At 47.0% G+C, this 26,943-nt stretch overlaps 1 protein-coding gene across 1 annotated transcript in view; it reads right to left on the reverse strand.

Annotated features, from left to right (window-relative positions):
• Positions 1–11: 11 nt before the first annotated feature.
• SLX9 (SLX9 ribosome biogenesis factor) overlaps positions 12–26,943 on the reverse strand; it is a 54,937-nt gene continuing 28,005 nt past the window's right edge. The window contains exons 3-5 of the mRNA XM_069782248.1: positions 10,374–10,442; positions 6,174–6,327; positions 12–1,025 (exon numbers count right to left, since the gene is read on the reverse strand). Coding sequence (XP_069638349.1) covers positions 953–1,025; positions 6,174–6,327; positions 10,374–10,442 — 296 coding nt within the window. The 3' untranslated portion in view covers positions 12–952. The remainder of the gene's footprint in view (positions 1,026–6,173; positions 6,328–10,373; positions 10,443–26,943) is intronic.

Consider the following 26,943-nt stretch of genomic DNA (forward strand, 5'->3'; position numbering starts at 1 on the left):
GTATAAAATATCCAATGGGTTATACAGAGGAATAAGGAGTTGCCAGATCAAGTCCAAGAATTATTCAAAAGCATTTAGTGCTTCACTTTACAAGAAAAGGTTTGGCAGATGCCAGTGGACAGCTGTCCTTGTAAGGGACGTACAGCATGTAAGTTAGCATCCAGAGGTGTTCTAACAGAGCAGCTGTAGCTCCTGATGCTACACAGAGTTCCAGGAGCTCCTCACCTACACAACTGCAGGATGCTTTCCTATCAGCTAGAGCTACGTGGGCCTGGTGTCATAAGAGACTCAGCCACAACTGGATGTTGCAGCTCCAACTCAGCAAGCTGAGACAAGGGACGCACCACCTGGTTGATAACCACATCATCCATGCTGCACAGAGGGACACAGTAGAAACATACTCACTTGGTACAGCCAGAAGTGACAACTGTGGCCAGGAAGAACAAGATGACTGTTGGTGTGGATTTGTCCTGAAACCCCACAGATCACACACAGGAGGCCCAAGCCATCACTTTCTTTTCAATGATGCAGGCAAAATGAACTCTTAAAAAGGAGCAAGTGCAGTTTCCTGTGCTCTCTTTGCATAGATTTTACACGAGACAGAAGTGGAAGCAAACTGAATCCATTCAGAATTGACTAAGTCTGAGAGGGACTAAGGCAGAGGGACACCCACAAATATCCTGCACTATGTAAAGGGGAAAATCAAAGCTGCCACCTCTTCTAGGGCCTTCAGATGTGCAAGACTGAAACAGTGGAACTGGTTGCCTAGAGAGGTTGTGTGATCTCCATCCTTGGGGATATTCAAAAGCCATGTGGATGTGGTCCTGGGCAACCAGTTCTAGGTGGCCCTACTTGAGCAGGGAGGTTGGACCAGATGACCTCCAGAGGTCCCTTCCAGTCTCAACCATTCTGTAATACTCAGCAGGGACTGGACACTCTGATAACTGGGTACTTACAAGAGCCGGCATTTCTGAGCTTGTTTCATCAGACAGAAGTCTGCTGGTTCTGCCTTTGCTTTTACACGGCTGTGGAGAGAAGAAACAAAACAAATGAGTGAGTGTTATAGAGAAGTGGTAATTTAGCAATTGCTGGGGAGATGGAAAAAGTCCAGGGGTTCTGCATCTGCCTTCCCAGAAAATATAGGTAATTGTCCTGTACGGAAATTCTCCTGAAAGGCAATTACTTCCATAGCCAGACAGTAATGGAGATGCAAACTTCTGCCACAGACTAACAACAGCTTAGGAGTCAGGACTGAATGGGCAGGAGGTAAATGCACTAAAGAAAAATCAGATCACTTAGTTCTAGAACTGGTCATTAGCTGTCCACGCCCAGATCACTTTCTGCTTATCACCAACCTCCAGGTCAAACCAATACTGTTGCGTGGAGAAAAGATCCCATTGAACTTCCCCTCGCCACCAGACACACGTCACCTCTGCACATCTCATGTTCCTTGCTAACACTGCAGAGCTCCAGCATCGGCAGACATCAGTTATAGACAGTACCACGGTTACTCAGCAAGAAGAGGGAACTGCCAGCCATGCTTCGGATCCTGCAGCAGGACCACCGGGATAAAAGGTGTCACATACATTTTAAGATAAAGAATGGCAATATTCCTTTCTCCCTGTAAACACCTATCCTCGCCAAAGACTTGCCAGTTTAAGTCAGCTGCAAACAGATTAGCTAACGAGAAAGCACAACAACAAAGCTTCAGCTTTTGCCACCAAAGGTTTGCAAGAATATGGACTCATGGGAAAGCAGGATGGTGCACTATGTGGGGCTGAGGCACGGCAGCAAGCACAGATCTGCATTCTCTGCACCCATTTCTTATTCCCGGGCAAAGTCCAAGGAGATCAGAGGTGTAATCCCATCCCGCACAGGATACTGGAAGCACGTGGTGCCCGATGCCAAGCAGCGGCAAAGATTTACCACAAAGCAAAGCGCTGAGCCCAAGCAAGGGACACGCAGGAAGGGCAGTGACTGCTTTTGGGACTTAAAGTGCACAAGGGGAGTTGCTGGTAGAACTGGACATTAAGGAAAGGAGAAGAAACTTCCATTCCTCAGGATTACACAGATACAGAGGTAAACAGAAGCAAGTGGGGAAAAGGGTCTGCCCCCGCAGAGTGGCTTCCCTCTGATTTGCCCTGGGTCCAAGCCCCAACACACAGCCCAAGGGCGAAGAGGGTCTGCCTCCCACCCCTCTGTTGGGGCAGGGCTCAAGGAGGAATCTTCCCTTACTGGTGGGTGCTGGGGGCCAGCGCCTCCCCCACCTGATCTGCCCCAGAGCCCTTCAGCTTTCTTAAGGTTAGGAAACATGACAGTCCCTCACCTTCTCTTCAAGACAGCAGGATCTGGTCTCTTGTTGGCAGCATTACAGTGACCTCCTCTTCCTATTTCCCTCCCTGACCCACTACCCTCCATCCTTTTATTCTGCATTTTCTTCCCCATTCATCCTTTCCTCCTCCTCCCTTACCCCATATTCCCTCACCCTGCTCACTTTCATCATCCATCTCTACTTGATCAGCTCCTGCTCCTTTTCCTCATCTCCACCTCTCCTCATCCTGGCTCATTTTATTTTTCCTCAAGGGGGATCCTCATGGACCCAAGCTGCCGAGGGCTGCTCTCACCACTGCCCTGATCACATGTGATTTATCCTCAGCCCAGAACAGTGTGGCCCAGCATCACAGCTCCCTGCCAGCCCAGACAAACCCAAACAGTGTGGATGCATGTCAGTCAGCCTTCACAGCACAGAGCCTGTGCAGGAAAGGGCAGCCAGGCAGATCAATGCCTGCGTGCTGCTCCTGTACCCTTCAGTCCCTCTCGAGGTCACCCCAGCACTGCTGGCGTTACACAACAGGCCACGATTGCCCACGAGGAATGGTGACCAGCAAAACCAGACAAACACCTACAGGGGTTTGAGCAGCTCCCATCACACTGCTGTGTCCACTGGTACTGCAAGATACAGGAAGACCAGGAAGCATCTCTGCCCTCTTCACGTCTGTTAACTGCTTGGCACAGGAACAACTTCTTGTCCCAGTCTGCCTGGATTGCTCACAGAAGCACAGAGAAATCCCTTCTCGAGTTGGATGGCAACCTGCAATCACCGAGCAGGGGCTTGCCAAGTCGCCATGGCAGTCCCTTCAAAGATGAGTACCTCTGCAGAGGGTGACAATGCTTAAAGGAAAGCCTTTCCAAACTACAACCTGGTAAGTACAAGACCACATGCCCCAGAGGCTGTGCCTCTCCAGGGACAGCTTCCTCTGCAGCACACCACAAGGGCGCGGGGCTGCTTCAGGCTGTGCAAGCCCAATTCTGCCTTGAGCCACCCCACTCACTATTTTAAAGGGCTTGGTGCTTCTGAAGGCTTTTCAGTTCCACTTAACAGCTCTGCCCCACCAGTCTGGCAGGTTCGAAAGGCTGCTGCCTGAATTTCCCCTACCAAATCACCAGCACACTGCCTGCTCATTTGGACCTTGCTAGTAGCCCTGTTTCATTACACTTCATTGCCTTCATTCGTTATAAAACAGAATAAAAATCTCACTGTAATGCTCTCTTACCCAGCAGGAGATCAAATTCCTGGAGAATCTAATCTTTTATTAATAATGCTGACAAATCACCAGAGTATTACCCTTCATTTATGTAATGATTCAAATCCTATAAAAGCCTCCTCTGATTATTTCAAACACTTATGCACACACATCCTCATGCAGTCCAGGAAGCCACAAGCCAGCAACGGGAAGAAGAGCACTGCAACTCCTCCATGCCAGTACCAGGGGGGACTGCTTTTTGGTTGGCATGTCACAGGCAATCTGGGTGACATCAGTCAATGCCAAGCTCCCACCTCTGCTGGGCCGACTGCAGATGGTGCTGGCCAATCTGGGCTTCTCTACTGTGCTGTGCCACAGGTGCACTGGGCTTTCTAGACACCAGAGTCTTGTAGCCAAAGTGAAAACAGAGCCAGAGTATGAACTCAAGCCTCCAGAAGGAGAGGAGGGCTGCCACACTTCCACAGGAGGTCTGGGTTTGGAAAGAGAGGGAACTGACAGTGCTTCTCTGAGGATGTAAGGCTGGAGATACGTGCAAGACCACTGAACGCTTCCATGTGTGCCACACATCCTCTGCCATGAAGTGTACTACAGAAGAGAAGAGCGATTGCAGTAGCTGGAAGGACCATTTTGGCCAATGTTCTGCTTTGAAGTAGCCTGCAGCAGATGGCCAGAGAGGGCTAAGACCAAAGCAAGCATATAGCCACATCCTCTCCACTATTTGCAGCTCAGAGACCTTGTTCCAGCTGCAGTTTATATACATGCAGTAACTCTCCAAGGAGCTCTCCTTATTGGATTTGTCAGGTCTCACCTAAACCTGCAGGCTTCCTTCAGCCATGACATGCTGCAGCAAGGAGCTGTGCAGAGCAGTGAGCCTCCTGCTTGCACTGAACCAGCTACTTGCTAGCTATGTTTGATGTCCTTTATTTCTCATACTGGAAAAGAAGATGAACTACTTCCTAATCACATCACACTTGATTTTATAGACTATTATGTTCCCAAGCCTCTTTGCCTCTATGTCCTGTCTAGGCTGAGGACTCCCCAGCTCACTTAGTCACCCCTTGAGCAGAAGCTATGCCAGATCCTCCACTGTCATCCTTGTCATCCGTCTCTGAGCCTTTTCCAGTTCTACTGTATCTTTTGAGCTGGTCCAGAATGGCAGGGTGCAGCAATACTGTATATTTGTACTAGATTATGCAGCCACCCAGGAAAGCAATCCCCAAAGGAAGCACCCTACCTGTCCTCCCTCCCCTGTACGTACTTTCTGCAAGCCACTCTCCTGGATAGCAGGGGCTCAGCCACCAAGGGGGGCTGGGGGAAAATGATGAGGGGGAATGACTCCTGAACACAACTTGGAGTCAGATGCCACATGTAGTTGTGGCACATCGTCACAGAAAGAGGGCAAAGACACCTAATTCAGGCTCAGGCTAAGCTCTGGCCCAGAGCTCCATCCAACCAACCCTCAGTGCTCTGCAAGACTTGAAACTCAGTGTGTACTTTTGCTGTTCATTCCCACTGAAAGAGAGGGCAGGCTGACTGAATGGCTGCATAAAGACAAAAAAAAAAAAAAAAGCTATTCAAAGAATTAGAAGCCAAGTTAAGGAAGGAAATATTTTCCCATGCTTAGATGCAAGGTTCATAGCTGCTGTTTGTCTGAGAAGTGACTCTCCAGAAGCACAGGGAACTGCCAACTCAGCCACGCTCTGTAGGTGGGTGTCCCACCTGGATCAGAGTTTATTTCTGGGGCATCCAGCAAATCACAAGAGGGTTCATGGTATCTCCAGCCATGATCTGCAACCAAAGAAGAGAGTGCTTTTCCAGACAGCCACCTTCTTGGCTCTTCTCTAATCCAAGTGCTTTCTTATGGTCAAAACAAGTTTCTGGTTCCAACCCCTACTGAGCAACTGGAGAGGAGGGACCAGCGTTTGTGCAGCACGCAGAGCACTTTTATTCTGCACTGGGGCATGTAAAAGCAGCTGCAACACTGACCAGATGGTCAGGCAGAGCACTGCATTAAAAAGGAGGAAACATAAGGGTAACCAGAACCCACCCTACGGCTGGCTGGGATGGTTGACATGTGAGTGTCAGAGGATCAGAAATAGCCCTTCTCTTTCAGTACAATAAAGGGAACGGAAACACCGTCTTTCTGTTCTTGTCCAAAGTCACACTGCAAGCCAATGGGGCAAACAAAGAGTCTGGCCAGAGCATAAAGCTCTGCTCAAAGGACTTGAACTGCCTCAGGAGAAAGCCTGGAGGTCTGGCAGGACAGAGCTGCAGGCTGCAACACCTCAAGTCCAGATTCTCAGGTGAGCTCAGCAGCATTACACACTGGACACTTGTGTGTCTCTTGTACAACTCCCAGGACATCTGGCTGCTCCCAGCCTGTCTCATGCCAAGCCTCATCTGAGCAATACAGTTCCCCTCTTAGCTATGGATTCAGAAGACACATTTAACCTTTTTTCTTGTGGTGAGTGAAGCATGGAAGGGGGCGAAATGGAGTTGAGAACAAGCCCCTGTTTTCCTGACCACTGGCACCAAGCTTGCATTGCCTGTAGCTACAAGCTGAGCTGAAGGGCACTTCATCCTACAGGAAGAAGGGGAATACACAGCCCATCCCTAAATGGCACATACCTCTTGGGTGGCTTCCTGCCCCTGCCACCTGTGGTCAGGTCAGAGAGCTCAGGTAGGGCTTCCATCAACGGCTGCATATCTCCCACCACAGGTGTTGCTTTCCGCTTTGCTTCGGCTTTTTGCTTCTGCTTGGCTAGCTTCACACTTTCTATTTCTGAATCAGAAACAAGACATTACTGGAGGAAGGGGAAGCGTTTGCAAGAGATAACCCTTGAGCTAAAAAATTCATAGGCTGCTTCACCATCTACAGGAAAAAACAGGTCAGAAGTGATTTAAACCAGGAAAAGACTGAAAATAATGCAGCTGGGTAGTTCCCTCCCTTGCTGTGTTTGCTTATACCTATATACATCTCTACTGACATTTGCAATGGGAAGTGAAATCCCCAGACTGATTTTGTCTGAACTGTTTCCATCCCTTGCACTGCTCATTGCTCACAGCAACACGGTACGGGAGTCCTGGGGTGGAAAAAAACCACACTGACCTTGCACAGAATTAGGAGAGAAACAAGAGGGGAAGGGACAAACCAAATACAGTCAGCTCCACATGTGGCATTAAACAGTCACAGTCCCATCTCTGCTTTGCTGTTGGGACAAAACAATGGTCTCCTAGCACAAGCAGAAAAGATGGACTTAATTTCTGTTGTTTACTTAGTTTGGAGCAAGTCAAAGTCTCACCTTCGTGACTCATGGTGGAGCTCAAGCAGTCAGTCACTGGATAAACTGCGCCCTTAGAAAAGCACTGCACCAAGTGACAGACACAGAGGCAGCTGGCTTTTCCTTGAAACCACGTTTACCAGTCTCCCTGCAGCAGCTCTGAGCCAGGCTGTGGGCACATAAGGTTCTACAAAGGTTACAGCAGTCTCCCTTTTTGGCCATGGGAGGTGGGCATTGAAAGCCGCAGGCTTCTGCCTCAGTCCTCAAAGCTCTCTGGTGTAGAAATAGGTCCCACAGCTGCCCAAGCCTTACAGAGCCAGCAGCCCCCAGGGTGAGCCCCAGCAGAACATGCTCTCCTCTTGGACAGCCCACAAAAGCCCAGCACTGCTAACAAGCCTCCAGCTGAGCTCCAAGATGCCCCAACCTGTCCCAGAAGTCCCTTGACGATGACACCAGAAACAGCTAAAACTCAGCGGGATCCATGAGCTCCTTTTTCTTCTGTCAGGTAATGACTGGGCCTTGAAGCCCGCTGCATTACCTTGACCCCCATGAGGGGTACCAGTGCTGCGGGGTACGTGATGGAGGACTCCACCTCCTCCACGTGCACTCAGAGGAGGCCGCAGTGGAAGAGCAGGCTTCTGCTTATTGCCTTGGACAATGAGTGTATTGCAAGGATGAGCCTCAGCACTGAGCTAAAAACTCCTTGTCTGGACAGGACGGAGCGCAGTGCCAGCAGCCGTGGGGCCAAGCTGGCGACACAGGGAGGCCAACAGCTGCCAACGCAGCATGGCCACAGAAGCAGGACTAAATCAGCACAAGTATTTTTGATGGGAACACAAAGGCAGCCAGTCCCACTCTACAGACGGCAGGCAAGATGCCACCAGCAATTCTGGGTCTAATCCTGCTGCCCACATTCAAGAAAGCAGAACTCAAATTCACTGGCTCCTTTAATATCCTTGTCTTGTTTGCTCCCCAACTCAGCCGAGTCAAAGAGCAACAGTTTTTCACGAACTGCAATTTTGCTGTACATGGATGTTTGTGACAAATGTGGATTGTAAATGCTTCTCCTCACAGCAATCCCTGCCAAGAACACAGCTTTCTGTTCTGCATCACTTCTTTTTTTGGTCTGGCTTTATGAAGCCGAGTACATCAGTGCTTTCATAAACAGTATGTGCTCAAAATTTTCAGACACCTGATTCTGCGCAAACATCCCAAATTCTTTTCCTATGAAGTCTTGTTCGTCTGAGGAGCCATGCGATATATGTATTTTTAAATGTGCATACTTCTAATGTCTGAAGCATTGCATAATTTTTTTCCCTCTCTAGTCTCTCCTGAGATGATTTATTGGAATGGAAGAAATCTCCAAGTTTTGCATTTGCACCACTGGACTGAACTTTAGTTCCCAGGGTCTTGGCATCCAGTGTCACAAAAGCAGCCCTGGGACAAGAAGAAACAACAAACTCTTGGGAAGATTTAGAAAAACAGAGATGTAATGATAACAACTTCAGCAGTCCAAGTTGGGTTCTCTTCTGGGGGGCAAACACTGCAAAACCCACAAGGAATTGGCAGAGTTATCTGCATCAGATAAAAATCAATGCATTTCAGTTGACTGCAGCTCTCTAAGGTCACAATGTTAGAATGCCAAGTTTCATTTAAAAATCTCCATCTCTGGAAATACCAGTTCATTTCGGTCCATCAGCTAATAATAGTAATATCAGTTTCTTTACTGATGTTTATATAGGCTCTTTACAGCTATTCCACTTTTCTTAATAACAAGCTGCACACCAGGTACTAACAGTTGCTGACTTTTCTTACAGAAATCCCCAGGTACTTGCTAGCCTTAGTAAAACATTTGCTAGCGAATGCTGGTATTTGCCAACTGGCCACAAGTTTAGTGGGGAAGTCAAGAGATCCAGCAATTTAGGTACTTCTGTATCTGGAATGCACTTCTAATACCTAGTATCTTCTAAGACAGAGATAATTTGGCCTGAAGTTTTCTATCTTGGTGTTCTCCTCAAAACAAAGCCTCTGCCTTTCATTTGCATTCCCTCATCTTAGTAATTTCAGAGCCAAGAGAAGAGGAAAGAGGCCACGGCAGGGCCAAAATAACATACGTGATCTTGAGAAAGACTGATGCTACCAAGACAAATATGCAGGAGGACACGATTAAGAGAGTGTAGAGATCCTACTTCTGGGTTTTTCCAAGGTGGCTGACCTTGACTATGGGAGCAGTGCTGTCACCTAACTGCAGGAGCAGAAGCTCTGTTTCTTGCATAAGACACCATTCCCATGTACCCCTTTTACTGTGGATTCTGTCCTAAAATGCTGCTGAGGACATGCTTTCCTTCATGGTACCTAGTATCAGTCCTGGTATCCGGGGAGAGAAAGCTCAACTGTGCTCCAGCAGTCGCCTCCTCTATCACCACAATAGTATCAGAAAAGGAGACACCTTTAGGAGCACCAAAACTGCAGCCGGCAGGCCAGACGTTAGGACTAGCACAGCCATCTATGCTTTGTGCCCAAAAGGGACACCGGGGGTTGCAGATGTCAAAGGTACTTGGAAGTTGTTGGTTGGTGATAGGGAGGAGGTTTCCTTCACGCTCATGGTGTTAAATTATCAGCTTTCTTTGTAAAAGGAGCCAGACACCTTCACTGCAACCAGTGAAATCACAGGTTGATGGACTTGAGCTCAGAACTCAGGAGCCAAGAGCATATGGTGTGGCAAAAAGCCACATCCCTCAGCCCCAAACAGTCTGTCAGCAACTCTGTTGGGCAGGAAGGTGTTAAGGGAAAAGACTGTCCCAAGAACAGCTCCAGGTGGCAAGAGGAATTCCTCTGCTACACCAGGTAGCACAGCATCATCTCTTACTGTGCTGAGATACTTAAAGCAAAAATACAGACACTTCCCACAGGAAACAGGAGCATTTCTGCCGTGGGCTAGTTTTGTTTAGCTCATATTTCACAGCTTCGAGAAAGACCAGACTGTCTGGTAAGTGGGTTCACTGACCTGTGGCACGTGGGAAAGAACAGTAACACAACCAGCAGCGTCCAGAGACCTCCCTTACAGAAGGCCAGGAGGGCCCACTGCAGGCTTTCACCACAGAGCCTTAGGATTAGCTGCTGGCTGCATGGGGTTCAGCTCCAGGCTGTCCTACCATCCCCAAAGCTCCTCAGGGAGGAGGAGCTCCACTATACAGCTAGTCATATATGTACCAGAGCTTTAAAAGACAGAGAAACATGCTATGCCTACATGGGCACAGTGTCCTATCTGGAAAAATAAAGGTTTTATGTAGTCACTTACATTATACATGGAGGAAGATCAAAAGTAGGTGTGGGGCAATGACTCAATCTCGGTGCTGAACACTGAGAAACAATACCTGGGACTTTTACCCCATGTGCTGTAGAGCAGATGTGAAGGTTTCTGAGAAGCATTCAGTCTCCTCCAGCACGGCCCAATGCTGCCACCCACGCCCCACGGACAGAGAGATCCAACACAGCCACACTCTGTGATGCCCATAGTATGGCCGTGTTTCGGAAAAGTACTTACTCTGTAGCCATCTTTCTTTCCTCAGCTTCATTTTTTCTTTTTTGGAAAGAATCGTTTTTTCTTCTAGACCTAGAAAAGAAGAGAGACGTGAGATGGAGCCTGGCTCCTGCACACAGATTCAGTGCTGAACGTTTCCCAAAGATAGCAGAGTCCATAATATTTTGTTCAACCCTTGATGCTTTTGAACTTGCTGGTAGGTCAGGTAGGCTGCAGGCAGACCAGGGGATATACCACATCTCAACTTTTAGCCGAACAAATCAAACCTAGCTCACTATTGGTTAAGAAATAAGAAACAGGCAAGTAGATCAGATCATCAGCACCCTAGGCCCTGTTTTCTCAGGCCAGGTAGCTCTTTGAGAAAAGCTTTTTGAGAGACCCTTGCCCCATGTCCTGCACTTCTGCATGAACCTGGCCTGGGAGCTGGCCTTTTCTTTTGAAGACGAGCCACAAGTCACGGGAGGTCCTACAGGTTCCAGAACTGGGAGCAAAAAGCAAGTTTTTATCTGAAAATATGCAGGCTGATAAAGCTAAGAAGAAGGAAAACACGGGCTGCAGACACGTGCGAGGGTAGGAGTGGGAATGGCAACCTGCCGCGGCTATCAGCATCTGCCTGCCCAAGCAACGGCCTCAATGCCTGCCCAGACAGCACGTAGCAGGCAGGGGAAGGACTGAAAAGGGTCTGAAATACGCAGATCCATGGCAGCCCTAAGGAGCAGCCAATTACTAACAAAAGGCTAGTACCTACTATATACCAAATTCGGTACTTGGAAACCAGCTCTTGATCACCGATATCCAATACCAAGTAAAATAACGTCACAAATATTTTTACTGCAGATCCCTTGCAGACACTATAAAATTTTATCTTATCTCCAGCGTTTAAAACAAAATTGACTTTAGTCAACTTCTCTCCTGAAATGTGCTGTGAATTCTGCTACAGGAATGCCAATGGAGAAATAAGCTCCCTAAAGACCACTCCTCTCGCCTTAGATTACTCTTAAGGCTGGAAAAGAAAAAATACCCTTTTTCTCCCCAGAAGAAACAGAAGAAAGGAATTCACTGCAACTCTAAAAACAACTCACTGAGGACTTCTCTGAAGCTGCAAATCTTTCAGGATGATTTAAACAAAAACAGGATCATAATTTAGTAATTTCAATGCCTGTCGTGGTTTAACCCCAGCCAGCAACTAAGCACCATGCAGCCACTCACTCACTGCCCTCCCCCACGCAGTGGGATGGGGGAGAAAATCGGGAAAAGAAGTAAAACTCGTGGGCTGAGATAAGAACAGTTTAATAGAACAGAAAAGAGGAAACTAATAATGATAATACTAATAAAATGACAACAGCAGTAATAAAAGGACTGGAATATACAAACGATGCACAGTGCAGTTGCTCACCACCCGCCGATCGACACCCAGCTAGTCCCCGAGCGGCGATCCCCCCGCCCCTACCCTCCCAGTTTATATACTGGGCATGACATCCCATGGTATGGAATACCCCTTTGGCCAGTTTGGGTCAGCTGTCCTGGCTGTGTCCTGTGCCAACTTCTTGTGCCTCTCCAGCCTTCTCACTGGCTGGGGATGAGAAGCTGAAAAATCCTTGACTTTAGTCTAAACACTACTTAGCAACAACTGAAAACATCAGTGTTATCAACATTCTTCTCATGGTGAACTCAAAACATAGCACCGTACCAGCTACTAGGAAGACAATCAACTCTATCCCAGCCAAAACCAGAACAATGCCTTAAGATGAAAACAAGCCTGCTGGGGCCAGGGGGATTTCTTCATAAAGCCAACAACCACCACCATGTTTTGAGTTTCTAGAGGACATTGAGAACGAAGCTTTCACTGCCTCGTGTCCCAGAAAAATACATCACTACAGTCAGTGCACCCAAGAAGCAAGAAATAAAACCAGGCCTAGAAGCCATCACTTACTTACTCACAAAGCTCAGGGATGTCTTGAAGGGTTTGTATGTGACTGATGCTGCTATCCATTTTTCTGTCTCCTGCATAAAGCACCAATGCACGGGCACCCTTCTAAGCCTGGGCCAGCAGGACAGCCTCGCCAGGATGCAGCGTCGGGCAATAACAGAGACAAACATCTAATCATGTTACGGGCAAATTTCCTCAATCCGTTTGCTGTGGTATCAAAGCAGATGCTAAAACAACCATTTGCATGTTCCAATAACCAACTCCCAGCTACCCCCACCCTCAATCACCCCACGTTCCTGTGGTTTCAGGGAAAAAAAGAATGAATCACAAGAGGCCAAAACGCAAATTGTGCCCTGATGATCTCTGAAGGGCTGCCTGCACAAGACACCTCTGCCCTGCCTTTCTGGCTGCCCGAGCCTGCCCGGATTTCAGCGGCGGCGGGGCTGGGGAGATTTGCCCCCTCGTCTGAAAACACGCTCATTACTTCATTGGGAAAACAGCACCTGGCAAGATTTGTTAATGAAAATAAAAAAATTTCAGCCAGCTGGCCAATTCTAGTAATAACATTAATTCAGTTCCCCCCCCCCCCCCCCCCCCCAAACGGCAGCAGCATATTTAAGGAAACACAAAAGCTGTTTTCTTGGCAGGAGCCCAACCTCGCTGCAGGCCTGGGCCAGCAGCCGGCACCCGGGCCAGCAGCCGCAGATCGCCAGAGGGGTGCAGGGAGGGGAGCCGGCTCCCTTCTCCACCCCTCACCAGCAGCCGGTGAGGCAGCCGGTTTCTGCCCTTTTTCACCGCCTGCTCCCTGGACACCTCCATTTTATGTATCCCTTCCTGCCCCCGAGGAGGTTGTTTTGCAGCTGGAAGGTGCCAAATCGTGTTTGGCAACTTCCAGTCGCGATGCCGAGTGCCAAAGCCGCTGGAAACCCACTGGAGAACAGCAGAGGCAGAATGTAGCTAGTTAATTAATGGCAGACTGTCCCCAAGGTAGTCTTTTATTTTTATTTAGCTTGCAAGCACCTATGAGATCAAAGCCAGACCGCAGCTCCAGTTTAATTATTTTTCTGTGAAATCAGAAGGGGTTTGTCCCCCCCTCCAGCCCATTCCAAATGTAATTTAACAACACTTGCCTTTGAAACCTTGTGCACGGAAGAAAGGTGAGCAAAACCCACTTACATTAGCTGAGGGTAATTTACATACTGTAAACTTGACAATTATTCCTTTTAGCAAGGACGTGTTTTTTGTTTCCTCTGATCTGCACAGTACAAAGCATCTCAAATATAAACAGATTTTAAAAAAATGCAATAGCTTTTTGCTTCCTACATCAAGTGTTTGATACTACTGGCAATTCTCAGGATCATGCTTTCATGGCAGACAAGCAGATTTTTTTTGGAGTATGGCTTCCTTCATTTCAAAAAGGTTGAGGTTTTGGGTAAAGGACTCCTTAGGAAAAAAAAAACCAACAAACAAAACCAAACCATATATATATGTCTGCTTTTCATAAAGGACTCCTTAGACTATATATATAGTCTAAGGATATATATGCTTCCTTAAAAGTCCCCATTTTACCCTTTCTAGGCATTCAGAAAGAAGCTGGACTGGGTAAAATCCATAACACTACAGGCTTCCCTGAGCCCTGAGATCCCACTATTTAAGTTTGACTCCACAACCGAGAGGGTGAAAACACAGGTTTCACAGTTCCACGAAACCACATTACTTCGAGGACTTGGCCATGAGCAGAAATATGAAATAAACCTGTGCCTGTGCACTGCCAAACAGAGGAGGGTCCTTCACCAGTGGGCATCTGCTCCTCCCTGTGCAAAGCTGCAGTGAACCGCCAAGCCTCCCTTTAGTATGAGCTATTAAGAAATAGCACGTAGTATTAAGTATTATTCCCAGAACTCCCATGATATATAACAGTAAAGCTGTTACTGCTCGAAACATAGTATTTTGGCAAAACAGGGTACCGTATAAATTGAAGTTAAATAACAACAGATGTGTTAATTTTAGCCTCAGTTGTATAACAGCAGCAAAAATGAGCATATGCCTACAGCTGTGGGATGAGTTCACTAAAGAAATTCAGAGAGTACATGCAAAAGCAGAAAACTGGGTGTGTTTGGGTTTTTTTTGTTGTGTTTTTTTTTTTTTAAATTACATATTGTCACTTGTAAATTGTCTGATATGCTTTTCCACTGAAAAGGCCTGGGAAATGGTAACCACAGTCTCCTGGGGCAAATACAACACTGGTGTGACCTGACAGATGCCAGCACAGAACCACTGAAGGTATTCTTCTTCCTCTAGGAAGAAAGTTGAGGGACAACATGGGCCAGGCAGAAAGTCAGCCAAGATGTCCTCCAGCAGAGACGGTACTCCATGGGAGCCAGCCCGGTGGCCCACTGCCCTCACTCCACCCAACAGCTCAGCTCCCAACTGGGTGACCTCCAGCTCCACTTCTCCAGAAAGCACTGATGCAGAAGCGTCTGGGGACCCTGGGTCACAAGCGGGACCAAGGCTTGGAGGTGGCAAGGACAGAAGCAGGGGGCTGATACCCTCCAGGCTCTTTGCCCCCTTGCTCTTAGAGGAGCCCCTGGAGACAGCTTGGTAGCCTGTACACGGTGCACAGAGAACATGGCAGGGGAGTGTTTGGGTTTTACCCAGTTCAAGCCCCGCTACCCTGAGCAGGCTTGGGAACCAGCATTGGAAGAGAAGATGACAGCCTCTGCTGGGATAGGGCAGGTTTCACCATGGATACAGCATTTGCTTTTTATGGTCCAAAACAAGCTACATTATTTTTGTTAATGCTTAATCGTTACACTAGCATGCAGGCTTTCCTCCTATTTAAAGTGGGATCTGCACTCTCAGCCCTTCCAGATCCCCTGGTTATTTAAAGCAGAGCCTACTTCTAAGTCCGGCTTCCCATCCAAGACCTGGAGGAGCAGTGCGACTCACGTCCTTGCACCAAGGTCATGCCTCTGTCAGGCCCGGTAAACATCCCCAGGCTCTGATGAGCTACAGCAAGGGCACGAAACCTCCCTCTGCGGAAGAGCTCAGACTCATCTCTAGTTAGCCGCATAAGCGCACAAGTGACATGCCATCTGAAGCGGGAGCAGTTCCCCTCAGGAGGTGACCAAGAAGTCACAATCTGCACAGTAAGTAGTCTGCAAAAGGCAACTCTGGAGACAAAGTCTGTCCTCCCAAGCGATGTCTTAAGCACTGCAGGCATGCTCAGCCCCTGCCACAAGGTAAAAGTACCTCCTCTGCCCAAGACCTTTTTCACTCTTCAGAAGTCCTTGGTCTTCCCACCTGCACCCTCTCAGCAGCTCTCCCCAGCACAGAGGTTGACATTTCAAGGGCTAGTCTCAGATAGGCACACAGAAGATGCTCAAGGTGGCTCAGTGTGTCACTGTCCTTAAAGCCACTTTTGCAGCTGGAAGGTTATTTTCATAACCAAGGCATAAAGAGGTAACATGTCTTGGGGAACCTGGGTTTCTGAACCAAGTGTGCCACGAGGACTGCAAAACGCTTTGTCTGAGCCAGGTGCTTGGCATTGCCAGTTCATGGCCCAGAGAGATCCCAGAAACCACTGTGAGCCTCCCAATGGAGAAACTATGGCTGCCACAAGGAGCTCATCTCATCTGCCAGGTCACAGGCTCCTCCCTCGGAAAAGTTACCTTTTGCTCTTGGAAAAAGGTCAGCTTATTTCAGGAGTTATCCTCCCCGTAAAACACATACAGGGTACAACCATGGTGCAGTCAGAAGGAGAAATACCCCGCCACAATTTCTGTAGCATGCAGCCTTCTTAGGGGAGAAACATGCACAGAAGTAGCACTGGGGGACAGCAGGACAACCACGTGGCCTCTGCTTTATTTTGTTCACAAATTTCCATTAGTGCCTTTCCTGTATTACCTCCATCCTGCTGCAGACACCCTGGAGGGCAGCAAATTAGGTCAGACCCATCACTAGTCCAGGGCACTGAAATGCTTTTTTCACATACTTTTTGCTGGTTTTGGAAAGTTTCTCATAAAAAATTGAAAGAAACCATGTATTTACTATCAGCATGTCATGCTGAGTCACTGGGTAGGCGGTGAGACTGAGGAAGGAGAATGAAACACAGGATACCAGACAGACAGTGCCACTGTCTGATAACAGACAGGCCATGCCGCTTGCCACTTCTCCCCTTCCTGACCAGGAAAGCATTATGAGATGCAGTCAGGACCCACAGGAGACAAAGCAGCTGTAGAAGCGTTTGCTGGCACCTACAGGAAGAGGAGGACTTGCCTACAACAAGCAAAGTGAACCAAGTGTTGAACTCATCTTTCAGACAGCCTGGCTTTAAGCAAACCCAAGAGGATGAACGGTAACCATTTGACATCTACTAGAGATCTTAAACTCTTTATTTTTATCATTTTTTCTTTCAACTAATTTGTCCTTATTACATTGCAGATGCACAGTTTTGCCTGAATAATGTAGATGCTACCACTCAGCATCCTTTTTTCCTGCTGCTTGCACATTTGGCTGTCCTTTCTCTGGGATTCTTGGATGACTATAGTGAGCAACAGCCAAACCAACCTCTGTGCTCAGCAGACTTGGAAGTACTCTCTTGCTATCTTCCACTGAGCATGGAAGCAATGAATGAGACAACTCCTCACCTCTTTCTCAAATGCTTCCCTGGTCAGAGAAAAACAGCGTTTGGCAAAAGGTGCAACTGTTGAGGATGTTACTGCACCAGTGGAGGAGCTCCACATTATTTGCTAGAAAAAGCATCTTCAGTCGTGTATCCTCACCAACCAGATCAGTCAGCTTGCTGCCTGGATTCAACACGTCTTTGCGAGAAAAGATGCTGGGTTACTTTTTACTTATTTCCCTCCATGTCTCTTCCGCACCCAGAAAAAAAACAGTTCTCAGTACTCCCTGAGCTGTAATACGTCAAAAACCACAAAACAAATGCAAAAAGGCTCACCCACAGACCGGTACCCTGGGAAACACATGCCATGTCAGGGACTTAGCAAGACCAGGTGTGATTTCGTTCAAGAAACAGGATTTTCCAGCTGTGGGAGAATGAGTTTGCTTTCAAGAAAATACATTTCAATCACATCCCCCCCCCGCCCCTTTTCATGTCCACAGGAAAAAAAAAGAAAAAAAAAAAGAAAGGTGATGTATATGCAACAAGTTTGTGTACATTCCTTCCACCAAAAAAACCAAGAAGTCCTCCAAAAGTATCCTGAAGTTTCACAGCGCAAATAAGATACTCTTATTTCTCAAGAAATAGCATGTCCGAAAAAGCTGACTTTTTCTTTGCTTCCTCTGGCATGTATTTGCTTTCTGTGCAGCCCCAGAAACAGTTTAAATACCTATGATCACAGTGAATTTTATGCCCAGCAGCTCTCAGCAAGTGCTGCTGCAGCTTTTAGCCTTACAAAAGCTCACCCAGTCCAAAGAGAAATTATGCAAGGGGCTAGGGCACCAGTACACCTTTAAGACCCTCCCAACAGCTCAGTTCATGAGATTTCTTTCAGGTTCCATGACAAGCCATCTTGTCCTTCCTGCACACCCTTCTCTGATCACAGCAAATTACATAGGGAACAGTCACAGAAGATGAGAATTTGCCATGTGTGCATGTGAGGCAGAATGAATGGCAAAGCCTTCTTGCAATCAAGCTGATCTAAGGAGTTGTAGGTCTGTAGCAGAGCCTCATTTTTTCCACACTCAGCCAAGAAACATGACCATGTCCAACCTCCTGCCTTGCTACTGCTAGCAGAAATCCCACCAGCTGGCTTCTGAGGGCAACTTCATGGCCCCAGCCACCTCAGACAGGAGAACTAACCAGGCTTTCTTTGCTTTCATTGTCCACGTAGAAGCCTAAGAGTCAAGTCTCCAAGAACTGCAAGAGGGTGGAGCTGAGGCCACATGCTGCCTCAGGCAGCACCAGGGGAGCCTGGACCTGCAGTGCCACCATGCATTTCCCTCCCTCACCTAAGGGTAACAAGTCTGATCTGCTCAAGATATTCCTCAAGAAACATGAACAAGTGCATCTCTGCTAGCTCTCAGGTTAGAAAGCTGGTGAGCTTGTACATCGGCATTAAGTATTACCATACAGGTAAAGCAGCCTCCTCTGTTGTAATTCAGATACAGGGGACAACGGTGCTATGCAAAGCCCTCAAGACCTGGATCTCAGGGGGAAAGCTCCCCTGGGAGCATGGGCAGCCCTCACTTCCCAAAGACGTCAGCCTTCCAAAAGTTACAGCACCCAGCCCTAGCAAAGTTTTGCAAATAAGCAGCACGTAACCTCCCTTGGGAGTACACCCACTATACCCGCTTCCCTACTCCTGCTGGGAACGAGACCTGGTGCAACAGGACTTGTAGTGTCTCCTGTTCCACTGCCAATTCCTTCCCCTGTCCACGGAAGCCTAGCAAGCTGCTCTTCCTCCTCCTCCTCCTTTCATCCAGCACTCACACTATTTCTGGGAAGTAGCACATAAGCTTGGGGTATGAAGCACTCCACCATAGCCTAGGCATTTGCAGCCTGGGTCAGCCATGGTGTAAGCTAGGACTGAAAGCAGCCTCATTACTGTCTTCTCATCTCTGCCACAGACACTTCTGACCTGTTTCTTTCTCAAGTTTAGAACAACTTGACATTTCTTTCAATGCAACAGAAAAATAAAATTTTGCTCCCTTCAGCAAGAAGGCTGGCACTTGCTCTCTGCAGAGATGGTTTCAAAAAAAAATAATCCCTAGAAATCCGAGAGCTCAGGCGCTCAGCTCTCACCAGCATTCTCAAGCAGTCTCAGGCATTTGAGCAGTCTCAAATGCCATGCTTGAAGTCAAGCAACCCAAAATTAAATAGCCACATCACTTTCCACATTGTGTGTCAGGGCACTTTCCTCGTGCAAGCATGACTGACACATGTAGCCATGAAAGGACTAGAGAGACAAGGAGGTCAGCCATAGAAAGAAGTAGTGAAGAACATCTTGAGAAATATATCACATGCAAAAGAGCTATAGAAAAGATAGGGGAGGCTGTGTTCCCATTTATAAGCGCTGACCTCTGGGAAAAGCTTACAGCAACGGCAGACTGCACACTGCTACAAGGTACTTGGTACCTCTCCATTGAGCTGGATGCACAGTCCTAACAGTGTTAAAAGATGCCTGCGCAATTAGTGAGAAAGGTCAAAACCAAACCAAGTGGGCTAGAGCCGACCACCCCGCAGAAGGTCTGTGAAGAGTGTGCACACCCAGACGCTGTCACAGCCTTCAGCCGATGGAGCCTTCCACCAGCTCAGTGTCCTAGCTCCCCTCCATCACTGTCTTCCTCCTCTCCACCTGCCTCCTCTCCTCCGTGTCATACGCTTTCCCTTGTCAGAAAAAGACCTGCCCTTGCAAAAACAGTATTTGAAAAGTCACCTTGGCAACAGAGTTCCTTCGAGCAGGCATCTGTGAGGCAATGACTCATAGGTTTGCCATCGCAACCTGAAAACAAGGCGGGGGGGGACACACAGAGATGTAGTTCTGAGCTGTCTTTACTTTTTGCAGCAAGTATTTTTAAGGTTCATACAAAACCACGGACACCACCAAGGTGCACCACCAAAGTAGACTCCAGGGAGTCCACATCATGGCACAATATGGACAGTCAGCAAGTCCTCTTCCACAGAGGATAAAAACCTGTATTTTAACAACAAAGATACATGCACAAGAGATACTTGTGTGGATATTGCAGTTTCAGTACGGAGCAGTGGGAAGAATAGAACACAATTCCTATAAATGCTTAAACAGCAACAAATATCTGGAATGAGATTTATTCTGAGACCAAAAGTAATTCATGTTTACCAATGGGTAAATTATCTCCTTGGGGCTTACTAAGGGAGACAGATTACTGAAATATCCCTATGCTTTTTGACAACACCTTGCAGGCTTGTATTTTAAAGATATTTTCCCCAAAATACCCTTTCCATTCCTGCTAATAAAATTACCTTTGACTACACTGTCCTTTGAAAAGTCTGAAAAATCAGTAGTTCAATACCTTCTGTAGTATTACATAGGGAAAGATCTAGACCTGAAAGTGTTACACCATTTGATTTTACCTGGTGCTTGTAATTTATGCAAAATGCAAGAAAACATTAATTTACCTTAATTCCCTTGTCTTTTAACTGTGTACTAGCTCGTAGACAATTAAACGGGCATTCTCTAGGGAAGTTTTCCATTTCTAGCCACTGGCTCCTATAATCCCTCTTGCATTTGTTTTGGTACCTGGCATTTCTTTTACAAGTGTATTCTTACCTATCATTTCATATATGCTCTTTCAGCTCCTTAGAGGAGCCAGCTCTGCTCAGTTGTACTTGCTATTACGTTCTCAGTGCATGGATTTAGTGGTGACACTGCAAACAGGTCTTCAATCTCCTTCCCTAGGTTTGACAACAGGCAGATTTCTTCCCACCTTAATTTCTCCACTCCAGTCCTTAGTTTCTGAAGAGCTCCTTTAATGAGACTGCATACAAAAGACTTCTGTTTTATCCAAAATACTGATTTTACTGTTTGGCAGTTTTATATAGTTGAAGCCACCCTACACCTCAGACAATTCTGTAGCTCCTGCAAGTCATGCACAAGAGAGGTTTAGACATAACCAACGTTTACACATATTTATGAACACACTCACATGTTCACCATAGCTGTGTTTTAACCACAGGTATTTTTCCTCAAAATACACAACAGAGAACCTCATTTTATGCTGCATTTTCCTCAATGCCAAAGCAGTGGCCTGATGGGGTGCTGGGGTAAGGAGAGAGGGCAGACAACAATAGGGAAGAGAGGGACAAAATAAGTATTTAAGGATGTTCAGAGGAACTGCAAAAGCACAGAGGGTGAGACTTCCGAGGCAGACAGGCAAATATGTCACTGTCACGTACCACTGCAGCACTGGCAGCAGACCAGCTGTGCACAGAAGGATGTGCAAGATGATACCTAGAACGAGTTGTGGAGTTGTTTTCTGTTCCTCAGGGATTACGCAGACACTACAATGTGTTAAGTGCAGAGCCCCACCTTCCCTCCCACTTCTCCAGATAATACATTTCATGGATTTGTTGGTTTGTTGTTAGAAGCACTGAGTTTTCCTCCTCCCCTCAATCCAGGTTTAGCATCTAAAGCCGTTTACCCTCCCTCTACTGGGAAAAACAGGACATGGGAGAGATTCAGACAGAAACATCTGAAATTATTTCTTTCAACTGAAACAGGGAAGGACAGGCAACCGGACTGCATTCACCATGTGCCTCGGTGAAACAAGTGCCTGCAGGAACCTCTTCCTTAACCAACTGACAAGGCAAGGACGCAGCCAGTAGGAAGAGCTGCAGCTGGACCTTTCCTCAGATGGAGACAGAAAAGAGGCAGGAGGAATCCCAGGGCTCAGCCCTTCTGGTACTGCTGAGTGAAGGCAGTGTACACTTTACCTGCCAGTAAGAGTGGCAAAGAAGAGACTCTAATAAAACAGTCAGACAGCTAAATATTATCTAAACCCAAAGACAAGGCTGCACCTTCAACTCTTCTGTTGCATCTATTTTGATGCAAATACACATGAAGGTGCAGAAAGAGATGTTTCTCCAGTAACATGCAGCTTATGACCCTCGCACAGGCCAAAAGCACTGCTCTGTCCCTTCTCCATGATCCCTTCTACTTCCTGAAGAAGTGCACAGTAAACCCAGACTGTCAGAACAAGCTTTGCATGGAAACGTGGCAGTTAAGTAATGGCGACAGCGCTGGCATCCCTGGGATGCATGAATTTGCAGCTAGTCTGTAGAGTCTTCAGTAAAGCAGACTGCCCTTTGGCTGGCCTCTGAGTGCCGTCCTCTCACCATGCAGAAGAACACCACACCTCATCATGATTTTTGCTAAAACACTAATGATGGATGGCAAACGCTTCCTCTGACCTGGGAAAGCCTGCAGATTCCAAATTCAAACTACTTCAGAATTTAAGTATACGTTAACAGAGATTACAAAACTATCTCCATCAAAATCCTTTTGTTTTAATGTTTTTTTACTTTGTTTTGAAAAACCACAATGTTGCAAAATGAAATTATTTCAAAATTTTTTCCCAATTTTCTTTGGATCTTTCTCACAAACAATTCAGGGATACAAATAGATTTTTAGGGAGCTCTTCATTAGAAAATGCAAATTAGGAACCACTCTATAGCAAAAAAAACACCCCTAAGACTGTCCTGCAGTAACCAGACATCCTGCAGGACCACTCTATCAGATGCCTTAAAACAGAGAGGTTGTTATATCTATGCTACTAGGGTAAAAAAATTCTTACAAAGTTGTGTGCTTTACAAAGAGTGCAAGATGTAACTGGAAAACACATACAAAAACAGAGACAGCATTACGCAGGCAAACCTCACTCTGACATCGCCCGAGTCAGCAACAGCATTTCTCCAAAAGGGGAAAATTACACAGAAAACCATTTTATAAATGGTATTTCTAATGACAGACCCTCTCACCCTTCTCCAAGCAGCATACAAGCTTAGTTTTCATTTATGGCTATTTCCAAGCTTTGAACCTAAATGTCCTCCCTACATTCATGTCCCACAAGTCAAGTCACAGCTCTGGCCACTGGCTACTCCACGGGAAGTACCACAGGAACCATGGTCTTCAACTCTACAGTCCATCCACTCTATTTTAGGACAATTTGACTTAAGTATTTGAAAATACTTCTTGCAGGCTTGTTCAGACCCTCTAGTTTGGCTGAGACTGAGTACTCAGTCTCCAAATGGAGATCAGTAACAAGCGGCATCCCTCAGGGGTCCCTATTGGGACCGATACTGTTCAATACCTTTATTAACAACATAGACAATGGGATTGAGTGCACCCTCAGCAAGTCTGTGGATGACATCAAGCTGAGTGGTGCAGTTGATTCATGTGAGGGAAGGAATGCCATCTGCAGGGACCTGGACAAGCTGGAGGAATGGGGCCACGTGAACCTCATGAAGTTCAACAAGGCCAAGTGCAAGGTCCTGCTACACTGCAGCTGGGCTAATTTGAACAGCCACATAATTGGCTAGCCCAGTGTTTAAATCCCCAAATACCTTAAAACTTTCATAATAAAGTAGGGTTTAGCTCATCACAGACACTGCAGTAACTGAGCAGGAGGGACAAAGAAGAAAGCTCTGTACCCCCCACCACATTCACCAAGGTGAGGCTATGTGACATTTTTATGCTAGCTGTAGCACTGGGGAAGCCAGGAGGGACACTGTTTCAGGTTAAGCACACAGCTCATATTAAAGGCTGCCTCTGACCAGAGGTTTTCCAAGATTTTTGATGGACAGAATCCAATGTGAACTGGTAGCAAGACTTCACAGCAGAGAAATATTTTTTTTTTCCATCTGTACTTCTTAGGCCATGTAACCACAATGGCTCTCTGTAGGCTCTCTGCAGGTCTAAGGGAGGCACAAGAGTCAGAGCAAGGGAGACCACCAGGCAGCAAAGGGGACAAATGGCATTTATTTGCACTCTCTGTGATGTGGAGACCTGGCAGAGGAAGGCATCTTCCAGCAAGCAGCCACTCAGCTCCTGAATCAGGTCAACCATTGACAGATACTCACTCTGCCTGAGTAAGGGAGATGCTGGCCATTTCCAGGAAGCCCCCCAAAGGTGAGATGTTGACTGGAAGCACTCCAGCCTGGCTTCCAACAGACAAGAGGATTTAGCAGTAGTCACTGAGGTGGCATAGGGCATCTCCTGGAAACTTACGACCAGCAGAGAATAACAAGCAGGAACAGGCCAGAAACAATAGTACCAGCAAAGTAGCAATGCCCAGACCACCACTAGCCAAGGGACTCGCAACTATCAAAAGGCAAAAATGAAAGCTATCCCCTTCCTCTCAAACACACACACACAATGCTACTTAAGCTGGTAGGTAACAAATATCACTGGAATGACATAGTTACACATAATTAAAATATTAACTAGTTTGACTGCTGAGTGCACTGTGATCAATACTTAATTATATTTCCAAGCAATACAACAATGTCAGTCAGAAACTGAATTGAGTAGAAAATGCAGATACATAACTTCAGGGTAAAACCAAAACCGTCACAAGAACAGCAATAAGTGGGACTTGTACAGGAGTTTCAGCAGCACATGCAGAGTGGAGATAACAAATCACATCACAGAAGTCTTCACAGTGAAGGAGGAAGAACTGAGCCATGAAGGTCAAGAGGAGAATGTCAAAACTGGCTGAAATGATAGGTTCAAATGACAGGAAGATAAGGATGAAGCTCTTGCACAGAGAGAAAGGGGGGGGAACCAGGAACTGCTAGGGAAGGGGCAGAAACAAGGGCATTAAGGGAAGCTGGACATCCACATGACACTATTAAGCGTACAGAGAGATTTGTCTTCCAACAGACAGGTGCAGGGCTGCAAGGCAATTGATGCCACAGCAAAACCGAAGCCCACAGAAAGCCCACCTGGGCAGACGGCGGGGGGGGGGAAGAAGAGATGCTTTCAGGAAAGCATGAGGACCATTTCAGTTCCTAGCCTGGTGACCTGAGGAGGCTACTCACTCAGCGTTGTCTTCATCACGGAGCACATGAGGCACAGATTGGGCAAGTTTAATCCTCTCCTTTTATCAGAGGAGAAGGAATAAGCATTCAGAGGCACAGAAGGCGGCAGAGAAGAGCTGGGAGAGGAGAGGATTCCCCCCACCATTACTTCCTCAGTCTCTGGTTCGCTAGAGGGGCATCAAGTACTTCACCCCAGCATCTTGCCTTTGAGAAATAACTGTGCTCATGCCAATCAGTGCTTTGCAGATAAATCTGAACCTGTTACTTTTTAAACAGGACAGCTGACACAAGCCTGGTCTCTGCATCCCACCATTCCCCGTGGCAGCCACTATTCCAATGGCAACAAGGACTTGAACTTGCCCGAACTAGAAGACTGCCTAAAATTTATTCCTGAAGCCCTCCATGCTTCACAAGTGTCCAGAAATACAAGGACACAAAGGAAGCAAATGTGTGAAAACTCAGGAAAACTCTTGAAGATCCACGAAAGTATTCTTCCCAGCTAATGGCTTCCCTACTTCTCCTTGGGAGATTTGCTAAATTAGCATCTGAAATGTGCATTGTCTTCCAGTTGTGCAGAACCCTGAGCCTGTGAGCCAATTTAGCCCCGAGGAAAAGGATTCACTGGATGGCCCTGACTGAATGCATACCTTTAACGCTGTCATGGCAAGCCTATCTCAGGATGCCTTTTCAGCCAGAGAGCATGCTCAGAAAGCAGAGGGCATGCTCAATCAGTACAAAGGACCATCTTGCCACCACGGTCCAGGGAGCTGTATAACCTCAGGCTCGGTCTGCCTTTAAGTTCAGAGCACAGTGGCAGAGGTGTGACAAGGTAGCTGAAATGTCACTCCTCTGCTTTCCCACCCCAAAAGACCTTCCATTAAGCAGAAACAGTGCTTCAGCATTTATAATCAAGCTGGGATTCCACCAAAATACATATTCCAGAAAAACATGTCAGGCAACAGACAAAAAGCCTGAAATGTAGCCAGCTACACCTAAGGTATGCAGTCCTCAGCCTCTGCTAGACTATGCATCAGAGGAGCCTTGACTCAATTTAATAAACTCTCTGTTCAGTAAATCTGCTTCCTTGGCACACTAGCAGCCTCTTCCACTACATGCCTGTACAGGCAATGTTTCCAGCACGCCACTCTAAGGTCTCTGTATGCCAACACCACACCTACTGTTAAAGGGATTGCTCCCATCCATCAGCAAACATCCATCAGCACAGCAAGAGCAGTTGCTTCTGCACAAGGGCCTCGCATGCATGTTAAAAATCAGTAACTTCCTTCTAATACAAATAGGAGAGCTAATTTAATTCTCCAGCATGGCTTCCTGCCCGGGTCCAAGTCTATGAAGAAGAGCGGACTGCCTGTGCAGACACACTTCTCAGACTCTGCTGTGATGCTGGCAAGATGCTCAGGGATGGTTTGGGGAGCAGGGAAGAGGTCTGGAAGCAGCTGACCTGCTCCAGGGAATACTGAATGCAATATTGGATTGCTCATCTCTAATGGAACTAGAGAAAAAAAAAAAAATCAATTGTAATCGACTTCTCTGTTAATGACACAGAGACAGGGCTGTTTCCTCTGGAAAGATCGACATGCAACGTGCAGCACTATCGATACCAGTGGCATTATCAACACATGACATTTGGAAACTTGGCACAGAGACAACAGCAGGCAGACTCGAGCAGAGAGCAACTCAGGGTGCAGGCAAACACGAGCTTAGCTTAAGCTTAGCTTACCCACGGGCTTGTTGCTGCAACAGCAGCAGCCTTCCGCCATGCCTCCCACACACACTCCTATCCCAGCTCTGGTGTGCACCTCAAACAGAAAAACCTAACTCACGTTCACCCAGGTTAGTTTTCTGCTAGTTTATTGAGCTGAACCAAATCAAGTCAGCATCAGGCCAGGAAGACACATGGTCAGGAGCAGGGGGAGGAAGAAGCAGGCCTCCTCATCTTCAGCAGCAGCAAGTTGTTTGAGACAGCTGAACTGATCTTTCGGACTTCAGCCCCGAGGTCTAAAGTGCCCATAATCTATTTTAGACAGAAGTTAAAATTTCTCAGCAGCAACATATCTCTAGGCCAACTGTTGTCTTTATTCCAG

The sequence above is a fragment of the Haliaeetus albicilla genome, chromosome 4, assembly GCF_947461875.1.
Source record: "Haliaeetus albicilla chromosome 4, bHalAlb1.1, whole genome shotgun sequence".
NCBI classification, from domain to species: domain Eukaryota; kingdom Metazoa; phylum Chordata; class Aves; order Accipitriformes; family Accipitridae; genus Haliaeetus; species Haliaeetus albicilla.